Raw genomic sequence first — 18,698 nt, 5'->3', positions numbered from 1 at the left:
CTATCAGCCATCACCTGTACTATCAAGCCCTAGGAAGAAATAAGAATAAATTTTGTTTTGAGCTTGCCCAAGATACAAAGAGGAAATGATTCAGTATTTATGGTAGTTGACATGTTTTCAAAGATGACACGTTCAATTCCTTTCCAAAAGACACATGATGTAGTTCACATTGTTGATTTATTATCCAAAGAGGTGGTAAGACTACACGATCAACCTAACAGTATAGTTTCAAACCATGATACCAAGTTTGTGGGATATTTTTGGAGTTGAATAAATTAAAAATAAAATTGAAGTTTGGTTTTGCACACCATCCACAAACTAATGATAAAATGAAGTAGTAAATAAGAGTTTGGCCAAGGGATGGTACTTGATCCTACCACAAGTAGAGTTTGCATATAAAGATTTTGTGAGCGAGATCACTGGTAGGTTCCCATTCTAAATTGTATATGAAAATCATCATAAGGACTGTGCTAGAATTGAGGAAGATGGACCAAGGAAATAGGACAAGTGTTGAAGCAGAAGACATTGCACTAAATATCAAGAATGTTATGAGGAAGTGTGAAAATATCAATAAGATGAAAACACGGTATAAGGATAAGGTAGATTAGAAGAGGAGGCACAAGGAGTTCCAAGTTGGAGATGAGGTCATGGTGTACTTGAGGAAAGAAAGTTTTCCAATAGGAACACAGAACAAGTTAAAGATGAAGAAATTCACTCCATGCAAGATTTTAATGAAACACAATTCAGGGAATGCATATGAGGTAGAGTTGCCAAATGGAGAAAAAAATTCTCATTTTCAATATTGTAGACTTAATAGAGTATCGAGAAGGTGGAGAAAAGAAGGAACATGTGCTAAAAGAATGTAGCATCCCAACACCTACTTCAAATAAGAAAGAGATTGGAGCAATATAGGATGGGTGTGTAGGGAGTACTAGAAGTACACAATATGAGGAATATATGGCAAAGTGGAAAGGTAGGTCTATGGAAGACTCATCATGGTTGTCTAAAGTGGTGGTTGTCTATTTAGGTTTTTGATGCAGGGAAGTTAAAGAAATCACCAAGGCCAAAGGCACACCTAGCTATTCAAACCACCTTGCAAGAGTGAACACAGTGGAAAACACAAGCAAAACAACACCAAGGAGGGAGAGAACAAAATGCTTATTGGATCATCAGATAATCAGCTTACGTGCCCAGTTGTAAGGCCTTTTAGGTTACGGCCAATTACAATATCCCACTTTCAAATTCACAAACAACCTTCAATTTCACACTTTCAGACTCATAACCCTTATTCTTATTCACCCCGTTCTACCCATCTCTCTAAAACTCAATCCTAGACTTCCTTAAATACTTGTGTGGCCACAGGTCAGCCTATCACAAAATTAAATCTTACATTAAATGCATGCACAACCACAAGTCGGGTCACATCAAATATTAATTACCTATACCAAAATTAAATGCGAGCGAGGTTGGTCCAAACTGGAACCAGATATATATAACTTGGCAAATGAATACTTCACCAAATATTGGCACTTGACAACCACACGAGCTCAACATCCAAAGAGTCACTAGGCATCAACTACAAACTTGGAATCCTTCAATGCTTGGCAACCACAAAGGACTAGACAACCAAACAAATCACTCAGTATCCACTAAATGCTTGGCAGCAACTAAACACTTGGCACCCACTAAGAACTTAGCACCAACTAGCAAAATGAACAAAAGGTGCAGGATTACAAGGCAACCCAGGATGCTCCTGCATCAAACAACTAGGGTTGGAGAAATGATTCTCCTGAATCATGCAAGTGTCACAACCTGAGTTGAATCCAACTCAGATTGAGAAATCCATGTAGCATCTTCAATTGGTTTGTTCTTCCACTTTACCAAATATTCGTAGTAATATTTTTGTCTTGTACTCTTGCCAACTCTCTGATCCAATATCTATTCAAATTCTTCAATCTACTTAGGATAATCATCTGATACAATGACTTCATCATCTGATTCACGATACTTATATAAAACAACAACATTGAATATAGGAGATATATCCATGTCATCAGGTAACTCAACTTCATAAGCATTTCCACTATCCAACTTCTTCAAGAATTTACAAAGTTCAAACTTCTTCATCTTTAGCTTACTATATGTTCCAACAAGAAATCTTCCTTTCTTCAAATGAACCATCACCTCATCACCAACTTCAAAATCATAATGTCTTCGAGACCTATCAACATTCTCCTTATAATTCTGATTGCTTTGTTCTAACCTCAACTTCACTTCCTTATGCAAAAATTTCTTAAAATCAGCAAATGCTTCCCCTGCAACACTCCTCTTTTCTTCACCAACAACATCTCTCAAATCTAGTACTCCTCTAGGTTGTATTCCAGTAATAATCTCAAAGGTTTCTTCCATGTACTCCTATTCATAAATTATTATATGCAAACTCATATTGTGTCAATATTGTTCCCAATTACTTGGCTTATCTCGAACTAAACATCTCAACAAATTACCCAAACTTCTATTTACAACCTCTATCTATCCATCTGTTTGTGGATGGAATGTAGAACTAAACCTTGATTCGATACCCATCTTCTTCTACAAAGTCTTCCAAAAATAACCAACAAACTTAATGTCTCTATCAGAAATAATACTTCTTGGTAGTCCATGCAATCTCACAATCTCTTTAAAGAAAAATTCAGCAACATGCTTAGCATCTTATGTCTTCTTACAAGGTATGAAATGATCCATCTTAGAAAATCTATCCACTACAAAAAAATATAGAATCATACCCCTTCACTATCTTAGGCAATCGAAGAAAAAAATTCATACTGATGTCACTCCACGGTTTCTCAAGAACAAAAATAGGTGTATACAAACTAGTACTTTGACTTACTACTTTTGCAACTTGACAAACTCCACAACTCTTTACAAATTTTTGAACATCCTTATACATCTGTGGCTAGTAATACTTTTCCTTTAGTAAACTCAATGTTTTATCAATTCCAAAATGTCCAACCAATCCACCACTATGCTTTTCCTTGATCAAATTAACTCTCAGAGAACTTCCAGGGATATAAAACTGAATTTCTTTGAACAACATACCTTCTCGAATGAAATATTCATCATACTTACTTGTGTGATCTATTAAATTTGGTGCCTTGCACTCTCTCCATGCGTTAGAAAAATTAGGGTTGGTATCATACAACTCTTTCATTTCATCAAAACCAAGAACTTCAACCTTCATCTCAGTCAACAAAGAGCATCTTCTACTCAATGCATCAACAACTCTGTTAGTAACCCCACTCTTATGCTTAATCACAAATGTAAAACTCTACAAATACTCAACCCCTTTCATATGTCTCTGATTCAATTTATGTTGGCTTCCCAAGTACTATAAAGCTTTATGACCAGTATACCTCAAATATTCCTTAAGAATCAAATAATGTCTCCACTTCTTCAAGGCTTGGATAATAGCATAAAACTCTTGATCATACACAGAATACTTCTTTTTAGCATCATTCAACTTCTCACTAAAGAAAGCAACAAGCTTAGCCTCTTGACTTAATACAACTCCTATTGCACTACCACTAACATCACACTCAACTTGAAATATCTTGTTGAAATCAGGCAAAGCCAATACAGGTAACTCAGCAACCTTTTATTTCAAAGTCTATAAACTCTTATCAGCTCCATGTGTCCACTTAAATTTCTTTTCATCTCCTCTCCTTGTCTTAGTCATAACATTGCAAATAGCACTGAAATTCCTTATAAACTTCTTGTAGAAACTAGTCAAACCATGAAATGATCTTACCTCACCCACATTCTCAGGTGTAGGCCATTCAAAAATTTCTTTAGCCTTCTTAAGAACCATCTTCAAACCATTAGCTGAAATCACAAATCCCAAATACACAATCTCCTCTTGCATAAAAGAACACTTTTTCAAATTAATCAACAACTTCTCCTCTTTCAATCTCTATAATACTTGTCTAACATGCTCAAGATGTTCTTCCTTAGTCTTACTAAATATCAGAATACCATCCAAATTAATAATCACAAACTTACCCAAGAATCTTTTCAAAACTTCATTCATCAACCTCATGAAAGTACTAGGTGCATTAGTCAAATCAAAAGGCATAACCAACCATTCATACAAACCATCTTTTGTCTTGAAAGTAGTCTTCCATTCATCACCTTCTCTAATTCTGATATGATGATAGCCACTCTTTAAGTCAATCTTAGTAAAATACTTTTCTCCACTCAAACAATTCATTATGTCATCCATCCCTAGCATAGGAAACCTATATTTCATTGTGATCTTATTAATAGCTCTGAAATCAATACATATTCTCCATTCTCCATTCTTCTTAGGTGCCAATACAACAGGTACAACACATGGACTCAAACTTTCTTTGATCAAACCTTTCTCTAATAACTCATGCACTTGTCTATTAAGTTCTTCATTCTCTATAGGTGACAACCTATATGGTGCATTTTTCAGCAAACTAGCTCCAGGAATCAGATCCATACAATGGCTTATACTTCTTACTGGAGGTAAACCATTAGGTATGTCCTCTGCAACAATCTCTTTATACTCATTCAACAACTCAGTAATTTCTTCTAGTACTCGGCTTCCACTATCTGTTGTCACTCAATCATTACCAGCTTCTGTTGCTTGATCATTATTACCAACACTCGGTCCTCTAGGAACTATAGCAAAAAAAACTTGATTCTTCTTTACTTCCTTTTCAAATTGCTTTCCATTAACCATGCAAACTTTTATTGTAGTACAACTAACCTCATCTGGATTTTCAATCAAAGGTAGTAATATTTGCTTCTTCCCATTCACTCAAAGAGTGTATTGATTCACTCTTCCATCATGTTTAGCATATCTATCATATTTCCAAGGTCTACCCAAAAAAATATGATAACAATCCATGGGCACAATATCACATAAAACTTCATCAAAGTAATGTCCAATCTTGAACTTCACAACACATTGCTCACTTACCAATATATTATGCTCATCTTTGATCCATGAAACATGATAGGATTTGGGATGTTTCAGCCTCTGCAACTACAACATTGTAACCAACTCTTCTAATGCCAAATTTGTAGAACTTCCACTATCAATGATCACCTTGCAGCATTTTCTAGCCATCTTACATTTGGGCTTGAAAAGACTTCTTAAAAGAGGTTCCTCATCACTTCCCTTATTACATAAAGTTTTTCTCACCATCAGATTTTCACTAGCCTCAGGTCCACTTGGTGAACCCTCATCCTCTCCTTGAATCATAGCATTTATGTTACCTTGCCTACTTTTAGAAGATCTACATTCAAAAGATCATCTATGTCCTTCTTTACCACATTTGAAACAATTACAATGAAAACCACCTCTAGAATAAGAATTACTTCTTCCTCAATAAGAACTAGTACCTCCTCGGTAAGAAACACCACCTTTCCACTAAGTCTTGCCTTCATCATCATTCTTCCATTTAGATTTACCTTTATATTGCACAAAATTGTCAGATCTGCCATCTCCTCCATAAGATCTACCTCTGCCTCTCTGAAATCTACACCTCTACCTCTTTGTCTTTGTTCATGCTTCTTTGTCAAGATCTCCTCAGCCTTCAAGGCAAATTGGTATGCTTCCTCCACACTATCCAATTTTACAAAACTTATTTCATCTTGAACTCTAAATCTCAACCCATTTATGTACCTTGCAATTTTCTCAACATCATCATCCACATGTCCAGATCTAATGTCCAATCTATAGAATTCCTTAGTATATTCCTTTACACTCATGCCTCTTTGTCTCAAATTTTGCATCTTTTTCAACAAGCTAGCTTGGTAATCACCAGGAAGGAATTTTTTTTTCACTTTGTTTACCATCTTCACCCAAGTTTTGATCTTCTCCTTTCCTCTCCTTTGCCTATCAATTTGCAAATGCTCCCACCATAGTGAAGCATGACCTTTTAACCTAGTAATTGCAATCTTCACCTTCCTATTGTTAGGAGTGTTTTCATACTCAAAGAACTTCTCCATTTCAAAGATCCAATCCAACACAGCATTAGTGTCCAATTTTCTATCATAAGGAACAACTTCTATAGCGAGCTTTGATTTTTCCCTAGACAAAACTCTCAACAACCTTGATTCATCTTGATCTTCTTCAGGTTCTAGATTAGGGATTGGTACTACTACTTCATCATCACTTATATCATCAAGATGTGCTCCTCTCCTCTGGGTTGTTTCTGCAGCATCTAATCTCACTACAATTTGTCTCAATGTATCCAATATTGTATTATCAGCATTTCCTCTACCTCAAACCATCTTTACATATCAAGTTCCTACAAGATCATAACCCTTTGCAAGTTATAGGCCAAATCCATAGATTTGCAACCCTACAACCAAATCTAAAATAGGGTTCTACATGGTTCAATCATCGCAAGGATGAACCTATCTCTGATACCACCTGACATAGGGAAGCCAAAGAAATCACTAGGGCCAAAGGCACACCCACCTATTCAAACCACCCTACAAGAGTGAACACGACAGAAAACACAAACAAAACAACACCAAGGAGGGAGAGAACAAAATGTTTATTAATTCATCAGATAATCAACTTACATGCCCAGCTCTAAGGCCTTTTGGTTTATGGCCAATTACAATATCCCAGTTTCAAATTCACAAACCAACTTCAATTTCACACTTTTAGACTCATAACCCTTATTCTTATTTGCCTCGTTCTACCCATCTCTCTAAAACTCAATCCTAGACCTCTGTAAATACTTATGTAGCCACAGGTTGGCCTATCACAAAATTAAATCTTACATTAAATGCATGCACAACACAAGTCAGCTCACATTAGATATTAACTACCTATACCAAAATTAAATGCAAGTGAGGTCAATCCAAACTAGAACCAGACACAAATAACTTAGCTAATGAAGACTTCACCAAATACTGGCACTTGGAAACCACACGAGCTCGGCATCCAAAGAGTCACTTGGCATCAACTACGAACTTGGCATCCTTCAACGCTTGGCAACCACGGAGGACTCGAAAACCAAAGGAATCACTTAGCAACCAAAGGAATCACTTGGCAACAACTAAGAACTCGACATCCACTAAATGCTCGGTAGCAACTAAATGCTCAGTACCCATTAAGAACTCGGCACCAACTGGTAGAATGAACAAAAGGTGCAAGATTACAAGGCAACCCAAGATGCCCTTGCATCAGTTTTCCTCAACCAACTTAGACATGACAAGGTCACTTCTCAAATTACTCTAGTTGTCAGATGTAAGAGTGTCAAAAAATCTTAGGGCAATCTTGCATCATCGAAAAAAAAATTGATAATTTCTTTTTAAATTTTTTTACATTTGTGGATACCCATTTGGGCAAATCAAAGCTTCCAACTCTCATTTGTTCCTTACTACAAATTTGGGTCAACCTACTATTTTTAGTTATCTTTACTTCCTTCTTAAGATCTCAATTTATGCATTTGTGACATTTAATAATTATATTAATTATTAAATGTTTTCGTACTAGAGTTTTTTTTAAATTGCATGATCTTCTTTTGTAAAGATTGATCTATTATATATTTTATTATTTTATTCTCTAATAATATAATTTCTCCAATATTTTCAAATCCCAAACTCTTACTTTTTTACTCCATTCTTCCATGTGACAGGTTCTCTTTTTATGTAGGTGATCTTGGCTCTATGAAGTGTTAGCATGAATGTTGATGATATTCCTTTGGGAAAGCATCCTAAGCATTGCTAGAGCATGTGGGAGATTGTTAGCATGATTGACATGTTGCATTCATGACTGTGTTGATCATTGATGTCAACATAGCAGTGCTTAGCATGATTGACATGTTGCATTCATGACTGTGTTTGTCATTGATGTCAACATAGCAGTGTTTCTGTGAAGATTGGCATAGTAGTAGATAGTGAACCAAGTCGTATGGACGGAGTATTGAAGATCAGATGAAGTATGGTTAAGGACATGTTCTACACCATGCCCAAATGACGTGGTTAAGTGTGCATCACGTAAGTCGAAGATATGTTTGATTTACAAAGAATGGTAAGTAGACAGAGTTCCTAAGTGTATGTTATAAGATTTAGTGTGAGCAAAGAACATTAATGTAAGACTAAACCTTCAGAACTCAAACATTGAACGGTCTGTGAATATGCTCGTGCCTATGTTTGCTACTACATCTTTACCCTCATGGATGTATGCTCCTAGGTTTGCTTCCAACTCTGTCCTGGCCTCTGTGTGGGCCTCTTCCTTGGGCTTAGCATTTGTTGCTCTAGTTCCCGTCTTGCACGGTGATGCCCTAGATGGGTTTCTCACTCCATCCTCTCTCGCCAGTGCTTCTAGTTCTGGTTTTGGCTGCCTCTTTGTGGTTGTTCCTGCTAGGATGGCTACTCTGTTGAGTGGTGTTGATGGTAGATCTGCAATCTCTTACGTTGATGTTGCACTGATGTTGCCGCTTACGAGGCTGGCATTGGAGGTCAAACTATGCGTTCGGGGCTCCATGATGCTGTGCCAATTTCTGTTAGTAACCTAATAATATTGATTTAGAGCCCAAAATAATTGATGTGATCTTCGCTTATGTGGATGATTTCTCCTCCACTACTGGTATCTTCCATTTTAAGGGTGTTTGGCCCTCTCTGTTGGAGTTGCATGCCTAGACCACTTGTATTTGGGAGCCCTTTATTTTGGATACAACTCAGATATACCCTGTGGCAAGGGGTTTTTTCATTATGAAATTTGAAACTACTAAAGATAGAAATGCCATCATGTGTCGCAATTTCTCATGGGGGGAGAAGTTTCCCTTGATGGCTAAACCTTGGTATAAGGAATTTGACCCATCAACAAAATCTTTTAATAAGATTCCTCTATGGGTCAGGTTGTTGAATATCCCCCTTCACCTTTGGGTGGATACAGTCTTGGAGGTAGTGGGGGATGCCCTCGAGGACTTCTTGCTAGTTGATACTACATCCTCCTATGTGTTTCGGATGACATATGCTCACATCCTGGTTGAGATCGATGTCTCCAAGGGACACCCTGAAATGATCAAGTTGGTCTCTCCACTTGGATCTTGGATCTAACTTCTTGATTATGAGGGTATCCCCTTCTGCTCCAAGAAATGCCACAAGACTGACCACCTTACTGCCTGCTACTCCTCTGAAAAGGCTAGATCAAAGGAGTCTCCTTGATGGAAGGGGGTTTCGGATGATCACTACATGGTTCAGAAAGCCCCTCTGTCAGGAATGTTGGCTCTTCTTAGGACACTTTGGTGGCGGACTTGACTGTTGTTTCTGATGGTACGATTGCCCCTACGATGGTGACCTCTCCTATTCACTCTCTTTCAGATTATGTATCTAGCATTTTGACTACTGCCCCTCCTGTGGCTCTGTCTCTGGATATGGCTACCCCATCTCAGGATGTTGTTGTCCCTTCTTCTGCTGCAGTCCATTCCCCGGTTGTGGGGGTTTTAGGGGCTAGTTGTGGTGTTGATGACTTTGCATGGTAGAAGGCTACTGGTATAGTGGAGGATGGATGGACCACAGTAAAAGGTAAAAAGGTCAAGCCCTCCGTGCCTTTTGATATGGTATTACAATCTCAAAAGTTGGGACCGAAAGGGAAAGCTTGAGTCCCTATTGTGGTTGTCTCGTTTTTGGTTCTCCTGGTTCTTTTGGCCTATTGTTCTTAGTTTTCTATCATGGTAAGGGACTTATTATCTATTCCTCTTTTTACCATGGGGTTTCATGTGCCCGTTCAAAACTTATTTATGTGGTTGATGAGTAATGTGTTATTTGCGATGCCACCCTGGTCACATTGTCTTTGTTGGTGACCTATTTCACCTTTGGGCTGTTGTTTTGCTTGGTTTGGGCTTCATTGAAAATTTTATGATTTGTAAAGGGTTTTAGGCTCCCTTCAAAACCTATTTTCCTTAATAAAAAACATTAATGTAAAACTAACATTTACAAACTAAAAATATAACAATGCATGAAAGGACAAAGGAGACACATGAGAATGAAAACCAAGTATGGTGAGCTCCCCAAGTGTGACCTTGATGCTTAGAAATGTCCACAATGATGGCTAGATGTGTGCACAAGAATCGAACGATGGATTATGTCGAGTATGGCAATGAGTGAAGAGTTCAACAATGGGAGCATGGGTGGATTTTGTCATTATAGATGGTATTTTGATTTATGAGCTCTCAACATAGCATTATAAGTTTGTATAAACAATGGATGATTTGTGAGAGGGGAAGGGTCCAATTTATAGGCCAAGGGGTAGTGAGATGGATGGCCAAGATGCAAGGATGGATGAAGGGTGAGGGAAGGCTAGGATTGAAGGAAAAGGAAGCACATGGACTGTGCTTTCTCAAATCCATATTGGATGTGAGGGGATGGTCAAAATGGGTGGTCAAAGGGAGTTATGAGGGAGAAAGAGTGTGGAAGAGGTATGTAAGAGGCCTTAAAGATCCTTTAATGCCTTGTAAGAGCCTTAAAGTCTCTTGGATAGGAATGTAAGAGGGATGGGATGAGATTTTTTACTTCGGTTTGGGTTAGGAAGCCTTAACCCTTGCTTAAAGTTGTGCACATGTTTACGAAGGGATTAGGCTTAGTGTAGGAGGGGGTTAAGATGTGAGTGGCATGTTAGAGGGATGCAAGTGGGCTAGCATTAATGAGGTGGGTTAATTAGTTGGCTAAGTGAGATTAGCATGGGTGAATGGGTTGGATTTAGCTAATGATAGGGATTTAGATATAGTTAGACATTGGGGATTGATTTATTAAATGATTTATTTAATAAAAGGGGATGTGGATTTAATTGATAATTAGAGTTTGGGTTTGTCATCTAATTTTATCAATTGGGCTATGGTTAATAAATAAATAAATTAGCTAGGGGATGATAATTAATTAATCAAATATTAAATACTTAATCAATAATGTCCTAGAAGATGACTAAATAGGATTACTTAATGATGTAATCAGATTTAGGTGTCTACACTAAGAAGCAGTTTCTGATGAATGGATTGTATCTCCTAACAAAGATAGAATCATGACATGTGAGGTTAGACAATGACAGAAGATAGTTTGATGATGACGTCAGTGAGTGTGCAAGGTCTGAGGTCGCATGTGTGAGAAGTTGTAAAGATAATGAGCCGATAATGTTGTGGAATTATAAAATAATTAATTAATGCAATCAGATTTCCACAATCCATAAATAATTAATTATCTTAAAGAGGTCCTATTATAATTAATTGGGAAAGCCTCAAGGTTGACTCAAAGAATTTTTTTGAGGACATGGTATAAATGAAGTTTATTTTCCTTTTGGTAAAGTATGAATGATGTGTAGATGAAGTGCAAAGTGTGTGAACAATAGTAGAGTATTTAGTAAATGCGAGTAAGTGATCCAAGGGACTATTGGATGAGAAATTGGTGATTTGGTATCAAGATCAACAGAGGAAGTTTGGTTGACGAGATAGAGGAAGTACAAGTACAGTTCATTTCTATTATTTTGTAAGAAATAATACAGAGATTAATTGGATAGTGAGTTCAATGATCTTACGCCTGAAGTTATTTGGACAGTGGGTCCATTTGCCTTCTACAACTCCTAAGAGGACTGAAATCTCTTAACAAAGATTCAAAGTCTCCTAACAGGCACTGATATGTACTGAATGCATTTATTGACTCCTAGCAAGGTCCATCCTCTAACAAGGAACATTTATATTAGTACATCATTTTGTGAGTACTATCCCAATCGAGGTTTTCCCCCTGATGAAGGGTTTCCCTAATTAACATATATAGTATTATTGTGTATGTGTATCTTGTTATGGTTGTTGGTTAATATGTTCACATGCATAAGGATTAATAAGGTTGATAATTGTTATAATAGTTATATAACCGATTCAACCACCCCTTTCCCCCACCCCCTGCCCCCATCCCTCAATTATATTAGTGGACTTTACCTTCTAACATGAAGTTGGTGTGACCTAAAAAAACCCCTAATAGGCAAACATTTATAATTAATATAATTATTAAATATCACAAATGCATAAAAATAAAATTTTAAGAAGTAAAGTTAACTTAATAAACATGAACAAGCATGGGAGTTGTGGAGAGGACACTTTTTCTCATTGAGGTAGTGTGAGTGTGGCAAGGGAAAACCCAAACCCATCCAACCCTCTAGTGTGATCATTTGCAACTTCCCTGCATTTATTTTTGTTTGATGTGTCAAACATATTGGTATCAAGGTGAAATCACTATATTTTTATGATAGCATTGAGCAAGATTTTGAACCATTGTCATATTTAGTGGATTATGTTGCATGTACAACATATACCACTAGATGAATATGCCATTTGCGATGGAATACTTCTGTTTGAATACACATTTTTAATATTACATATAGAGGCTAGCAGTGTTGTTTGCAAGGGCTACACAAGATTACTTTTGTATATGGTGGAAAAAATTATATGTACTTATCAATTTACTATTAATAAAAATATAAACAACTTGACTATTATCTATCTATATATGTGTCAAATGCCATTACTTCATTGATAAAACTAAATAACTAAAAACAAAACAAAAAGGAGCACGAGTCCCTACCTATTAGGACAAAAAATAGGAAATATATTAGTAAAATGAGTAATTTGTAAGAGTGGGTGTAAAAAGAAAAACTATAACTAAATTTACTTACTAATAGGAAAATTATGTGTAATGTACTTACTCAGTAGAAGTGTCATGATCATTATGAAAAAAAGAGATTGTTGAATGATTTATAAGACTATAAATAATGATTATATTTCATCAAAACATTATAATTTAATATCTTGGTACAGTTATTTAATCTAGCAACATTGTTTTGTGTGCCTGCATTTGAACCACATGAATATTAATTTATCAATTTGATTTTATAGACTTTTAAATTAGTTTGTAAAATTTAACGAAATCTTCTATAAATAAAATAAGAGTCTAAAGTTCTCTGGGTAAAAGATTTTTTACAAACAAAGATACTAATAAAGCTTGGGAAACTCCATGTCGACCAATCAGAAAATCAGAATATGTATGCCATAATTGATTTTTGAAATCAAACTTTAGAAAAACATTTTCCCATAAATTAATTGTGAGGGAGCTAACGTGAACATTAGTATATATAAGGCAGGGACTAAAAATCTTGTTGAATAGTGAAGCCTGAATATTTTATAAAGCATTGTTTTTCCAATTTCCTTGAAAAAGCACCGATTCGATCAAAACATCCTGAAGTCATTGACCCTTCATTACATCCTAAGATTTCTAGATTCCGATCATATGGTACTCACAATAACTTTATAAGAAGATGATAGTGAAAATTTTCATGAATACGAAAATGCTCATGAAAAATGCTTACAGATCATTGAAAATCCTTTAAAAAAAAGATTTGAATAAATGTTTTGTTGCCTAAATCCCTTCTCTCCCACTCCCCACACTCACTGCAATCAAGGATGGACTTTCTTTGCTTTCAGGATTTCTTTAGCGAATTGCCGATTGCATACTTTCAAATGTCTTTGACCGTTGCCCAAAAAGGCGCCCTGATAATTCTTGGGCCAAATAACCCTCAGAGCTTGAAGAAAAAACCTAAAAAACGATGGGCTTATTTACACAACTGACAATTGTCTGTTAATTGCGCCATGACTATATATACAGTGAAAATTCTTGATAATCAGATTGTGGGATGTTTCGGCACTGTATTGTATAGGTTTAAGGAGCCTGAGAAACAAAGAACAACACACTCATCTATAAAGCAGCTATTAGGCTATTGATATTAAACATTGCAGTGATTAGCTAAGTTGGCTTGAAAAACTTGAGCTTTAAGCCACTGTCAACCATGCTCCACACTCCTCCAACTGAAAATGCCAGGCTGAAAACAATCCCAAGTATACCAAGACCCCAGTTCAAGTACCAGCTAGAAGTGTATTTTTCAGGCTTCTTGATAGAGATCCACATAAAACATGGGTATGCAAAAGTCACTGGCAGAGTAAGACCTCCTAACAGACCTGCAAGGCTGGAAAGAAATGGAAGTGCAACCCCAATGAAGAATGAAATGAAACCATAGAACACTCGAAATCCAGCGCGGATCCAAAGAGGACATGGTTTGTTGGTTCTACTAGTATAGCCTGCTTCAAAACTGTCAAAGACTGGCATTGAATAGATCTGAAAGCTGCTGAGACAATTGAAGACAACCAATAAGAAAGTTGTCGCTAAAAGCCCCCTTGAAATATCCTGGTTGTGAATAGCATACAATGCGTTTAAAATCCCACCTGCAGGCATCTGTAACAAAGCTGAGAGGTTAGATTCAGATAATTTTAATTGCAACTCGTGATTAAGATGCATTGTCAGTATGTCTGACTATAATTAGCCAGTTAAAGCAACCGACAAGTCTTTAATTATGCTCTAATTAACGTATGTGCCTAAATGTAGATCTTTTGGACTCCAAAATATGTGTTCTTGTTAGAGAAAAAGATCTGTGAGATTGGTATGCCTTGCAATTAGAGTGAACAGGTGGTTCCTGCACATAGCATAGACTGGATACAAATTGAAAGGCATAATGAATATTTGGTGTATAATATTACAAACCAAGGTGACATGTGATGAGCTTTTTCAGTATCAAGTCCTTGTGCTTGAGCACAATATGCTCTAAACTTTAACAATGAAGATGAAACAATTCCAAGTACTAGAAGCCCCAATCAAGGCGTCAATATAAAAATATCTTCTTTTCTTAGTTTTTTTCATTTTTTTCATTGAGATCAAGCAACATAATAGATGAAAATTATCGACAAGTTTAATATGGTTTGAGCAAAGCATCTCAAGAGCAGTGTTAAAAATATTTACCTATGTAGATACAGATCTCATGAAATTTCAAGCAGATGCATAAATATAAAGTAGCATAAGCAACTAAGAAATGACGAAATTGGCAAGCTGAGGAGAAACCTCAAAGAAATCTTGTTGGTGTGAGAAAATATGAAGAAATCAGTTAGCAGCGTGGCCTGTCACTGATGAGAACAAACAGATATTGAAAATAAAAGACTTACAAATTCACACAAAAAATAGCCGGGCAACTTAAAAGTGAAAAGTACTCACGAAGTTCCCATAAGCCCAGTAGCCTCCTATTGCAATAGGGAACACGCACAAGGCAATCAACACATATGCAACTTTTGCTCCTCGCCACATTGGTATGTAAGCAGGGTGCTTGAGACTTGAGGGCATGGTAGCCTGAATGAGTATATGGATGTCAATCTTATGAGCACAAACAAGCGATTGCAAAGACAAACTACGAAACCTTAACTCTCTTTAAACAAACAAGCAAGAAACGTAAATCACATTAGAACTAAAGCCTGTTGCTACAACTTATATTACCTGAATTTCCATGGCAAGATTGTGACCCCTAAAGGCAAAAGCTATAATTCCCAATGCATTCAAAACTGAGAAGGCTGTAGCAGTCTGTGTGTTCGCCTTCATTGTATCATAAGATATCCCCAAAGGTCTAGGCCTGCTAATAGACAAACCCCAAACCATAGTGCAGTAGGTGATTGCAGTTACAGCACCTATGAGTGAAAGACCAGCTATGGAGTTAAGATTAGGAAGCTGGGATAGAACAATGCAAAGAGATGTGAAAACCAGATACCATTCCACTGTAGTAAGTGGATTGGATCCACAATTAGGGCCACAAACTATTTGGAAAAATAGCTTCATTGTCTCTCCACCGATTAGTATCAATGCAGTTGCAGTGCCAGCGGACAGATAAACTGTTGGAAACAGAGATATCCACACACCAAGTCTCTCCCCTACAAAGTTCACAGAAAACATCTACTATGAGTCACCATAGACTTCATACAACTAGATCTGGACTTCAGATGGAGAAACCCAAGAGATTTCTGGAGAGATCTAGCGTTGAATGAAGTATAAATATGAACTGGGATTGGGGGAAAGAGCCATTCTTTACCGAAAGCAGCTTGCGCAAGCTCCACATATCGATTGTAGCGCTTCCCTGGTACAGCTTCATGAAGCCTTATCAGGACCCAGAGAGTGTAGAGTTGCCATATGTAGGCTAAGGTGAGAGAAACCATTCCCCAACTCCTGCATTTATTTCATGGAGTACAAATCATGTTATTGTAGGAAAAATCTCAAATACTGATAAGTAGGAGGTATTTTTCCACAGCAAGTCAAATTGTGATGTGTTGCTATCAGGATTTAACTGTGTAGTTTTCAAGTCAATCTCAAATACACTATCCTTGTGCATATAGTCAAATACAGGATTTAACTGTGTTGCTAAACAAGGCCACCATCCTTGTGCATTTAGTCAACATCAAGCTATAGTAGAAGAAATTTGAAATACACAAGTGGACTTGCTTATCAAGAATAACAAGACTACAGAGAAAACAGGATAAAACATACCATCCCAGAAATGTAAAAGCCACAGGAAGTAACAAGGCCTGAAACCCTATGCCCGCATTGAGATTGTGAAACGCAGCATAGTAAGCATTTCCATTTCTGGATTCCGTGATGGGAAGCCATGCATCCTGGGGATTGAGTTTAGTGAGGTGTCCAACCTCCTCCAAATAGCTCTTCATGTTGGTCAAAACCCTCTTCATCGGGGTTCCAATGGGGCTCAAAAACCTAGGGGAAATGAGGGAAGGGGTCCATGGGGTCCTGGGAGTCCTTGGAGTCTTTAACAATGGTGATCTTGGCATGGAGGGGGAGACCAGAGATGAGGGAGGTCTTGTACTGGCAGGTGTCTGTGAAGGCCTTGGAGATCTCTGTCCTGGGGTTACGGCATGAGAATGAGAAGTTGAGATTTGGTGATGGGGTGAATGTGCACCTGGTGTGAATGGAGGGGTTGCACCCATTGGTGTCGGTGGTATTGATACTAGCTCTCTTTCACCTCCTGATTCCTCCATTGCTGCTGTAAAAGGAGCTTGCAAGCTGAAACTCTTCTCCGAATCTTCCTCCTCTTCCTCTTCAGTCTTATTCTTTCTACCTGTACCCATTGTCAACAATTACAAATAACACACAAATCAATCGATGCACGGGCACTATGTGTATATACATGGAAGTATATACACACAGATCTTGAGATTGGGATAGACATGATAATATCAATACAGAGAACTGTATATATACTGTAGTAAATGCAGAACACTATGCAGTGTGCACATTCACACGTCTTGAGATTGAGATGACCCCCAATTCAATGAATTTATATATATTTATATATGCACACTTTCTTGCAGTAGCTACACAGGTTTTGAAATTAGACTGACAATCATCTACTCACCAAATATATGTTGTCATATGGTCACCAAACAGCTGCATCGACTCCTGCATTTTGACTGAGACTCGATGCCTCCATTCATGCTGCTCCGACAAAACGACTAAAGAATCGGACACTCACAAACCCCTTGTACATATATACATTGTATATATACATGCCGAATGCAGTATTTGTTCTGCTTCTTCCCCAAGGATAGGGGTATGAATTTATTCGCGTCTTCGGTAAAAATGGAGTGTGAATTCTGCTTTTTTGAATTGCAGATGGTCCCACTGTGGCATATGATAACTGTCCTTGGCTTGCATCGAAGCCACTCATGACTGATATTTTAAATTGTTGTCAGAAAATATTTTGCATGGCGGGTTCCGGACAATCAGAGGTGGTCACGCCCAACAAAAATCTTTTTATAAAAAACATTGAAAAACATGGGTTCTGTTGACTGGTTATCAATTCGTCAGAAGGAAATAATTAGCAGAGGGTTTTATTGTGGCTTGGCTTGATGCCTTTTATTCTTCTGCCCCAGGTTCGAGTAAACTTGATAGAATGGTATGATGATATGATATGATATGATAGATTTTAATGACATCCACAAGACTAAAGTAGTCTATGGGACCCATGCAATCACCCTCCCGAGTTAGGAGCGGAACTAGTCAGTTGTAAAGTTTTGGTTAACTTGTCTCTCCTTCTCTGAAGTTTGGTAATCAAATCTGTTGCTCTATTCACTTGATCTTCTTCGAATAAATAGTTGAAGTCCTTGTTCTGCAGTATTTTTGTATAACCAGATCTGATGTCATTGTAAGCCAAACAGTCTTTGACAAAGTGCTGATCTGTCTCAACTATTCCCATATTACAAAATAAACATGTTCTGTCTACCCACTCTTCCTTTGGAACTTGCCACCAACCAGTTTCACATCGCAACTGATGTGAACTAGTTCGAAGTTGTGCCATCAACATTCTTGCTTTCCAATTAATAGGTGCTTTATATAGGCCTTTTCATCATGACTAGAAGTGGGATTAAATTCTTTAATGTAATAAGATTTTTTCCGCCCTATGCGTCTTGTCCACAGAATATTGCGAAATTTTTCATTGACAAAAATTTAGAAAACGAGTTTGTGTAAATTTCTATAATTAAAACTATCTTTTATGAGATCAATTGTGTAACAGTCGGTAGCATTAAGGTTTTATATTTGTAAGGACAATAAAATTCTATGCATTTTTGCATTCTTGTGAAAGATTAAAAATTGTTATACAATATTGATATGAATTGTGAAAATCTAATAAACTAATATTTATACTCGTAATTTATATTACTAATCTAAATAAAAAATTACTTTTCTTCTATCTATTTAATTAGAAAGCATTATTTATTTATTTC

At 37.0% G+C, this 18,698-nt stretch overlaps 1 protein-coding gene across 1 annotated transcript; it reads right to left on the bottom strand.

The window, feature by feature from the left end:
• Positions 1-13,192: 13,192 nt before the first annotated feature.
• On the bottom strand, positions 13,193-17,854 carry LOC149537327 (lysine histidine transporter-like 8). Its single transcript, XM_089802838.1, has 6 exons — positions 17,330-17,854; positions 16,450-17,032; positions 15,998-16,131; positions 15,412-15,839; positions 15,136-15,267; positions 13,193-14,325 (listed from the first exon to the last, which is right to left on the bottom strand). Exons 2-6 carry the CDS (start codon positions 16,950-16,952, stop codon positions 13,840-13,842), a joined length of 1,683 nt encoding a protein of 560 aa, XP_089658964.1. The 5' UTR covers positions 16,953-17,032; positions 17,330-17,854; the 3' UTR covers positions 13,193-13,839.
• Between the last annotated feature and the right edge of the window lie 844 nt (positions 17,855-18,698).

The sequence above is a fragment of the Cupressus sempervirens genome, chromosome 9 (genome assembly GCF_028749045.1).
Source record: "Cupressus sempervirens isolate cs-2001-9-10 chromosome 9, ASM2874904v1, whole genome shotgun sequence".
Lineage (NCBI taxonomy): Eukaryota > Viridiplantae > Streptophyta > Pinopsida > Cupressales > Cupressaceae > Cupressus > Cupressus sempervirens.
The sequence above is the reverse complement of the archived record's forward strand: the minus strand, read 5'-3'. Positions and strand labels throughout refer to the sequence as shown.

What these genes read in the sequence shown, in the direction of transcription:
- LOC149537327 (XM_089802838.1), bottom strand. Translation starts at nt 16,952, where the DNA reads ATGGAGGAATCAGGAGGTGAAAGAGAGCTAGTATCAATACCACCGACA. An exon ending in GCTTTTACATTTCTGGGATG is followed by an intron (nt 16,132 to 16,449) that starts GTATGTTTTATC and finishes AAATAAATGCAG; the next exon opens with GAGTTGGGGAATGGTTTCTC. An exon ending in ATCTTGCCATGGAAATTCAG is followed by an intron (nt 15,268 to 15,411) that starts GTAATATAAGTT and finishes ATACTCATTCAG; the next exon opens with GCTACCATGCCCTCAAGTCT.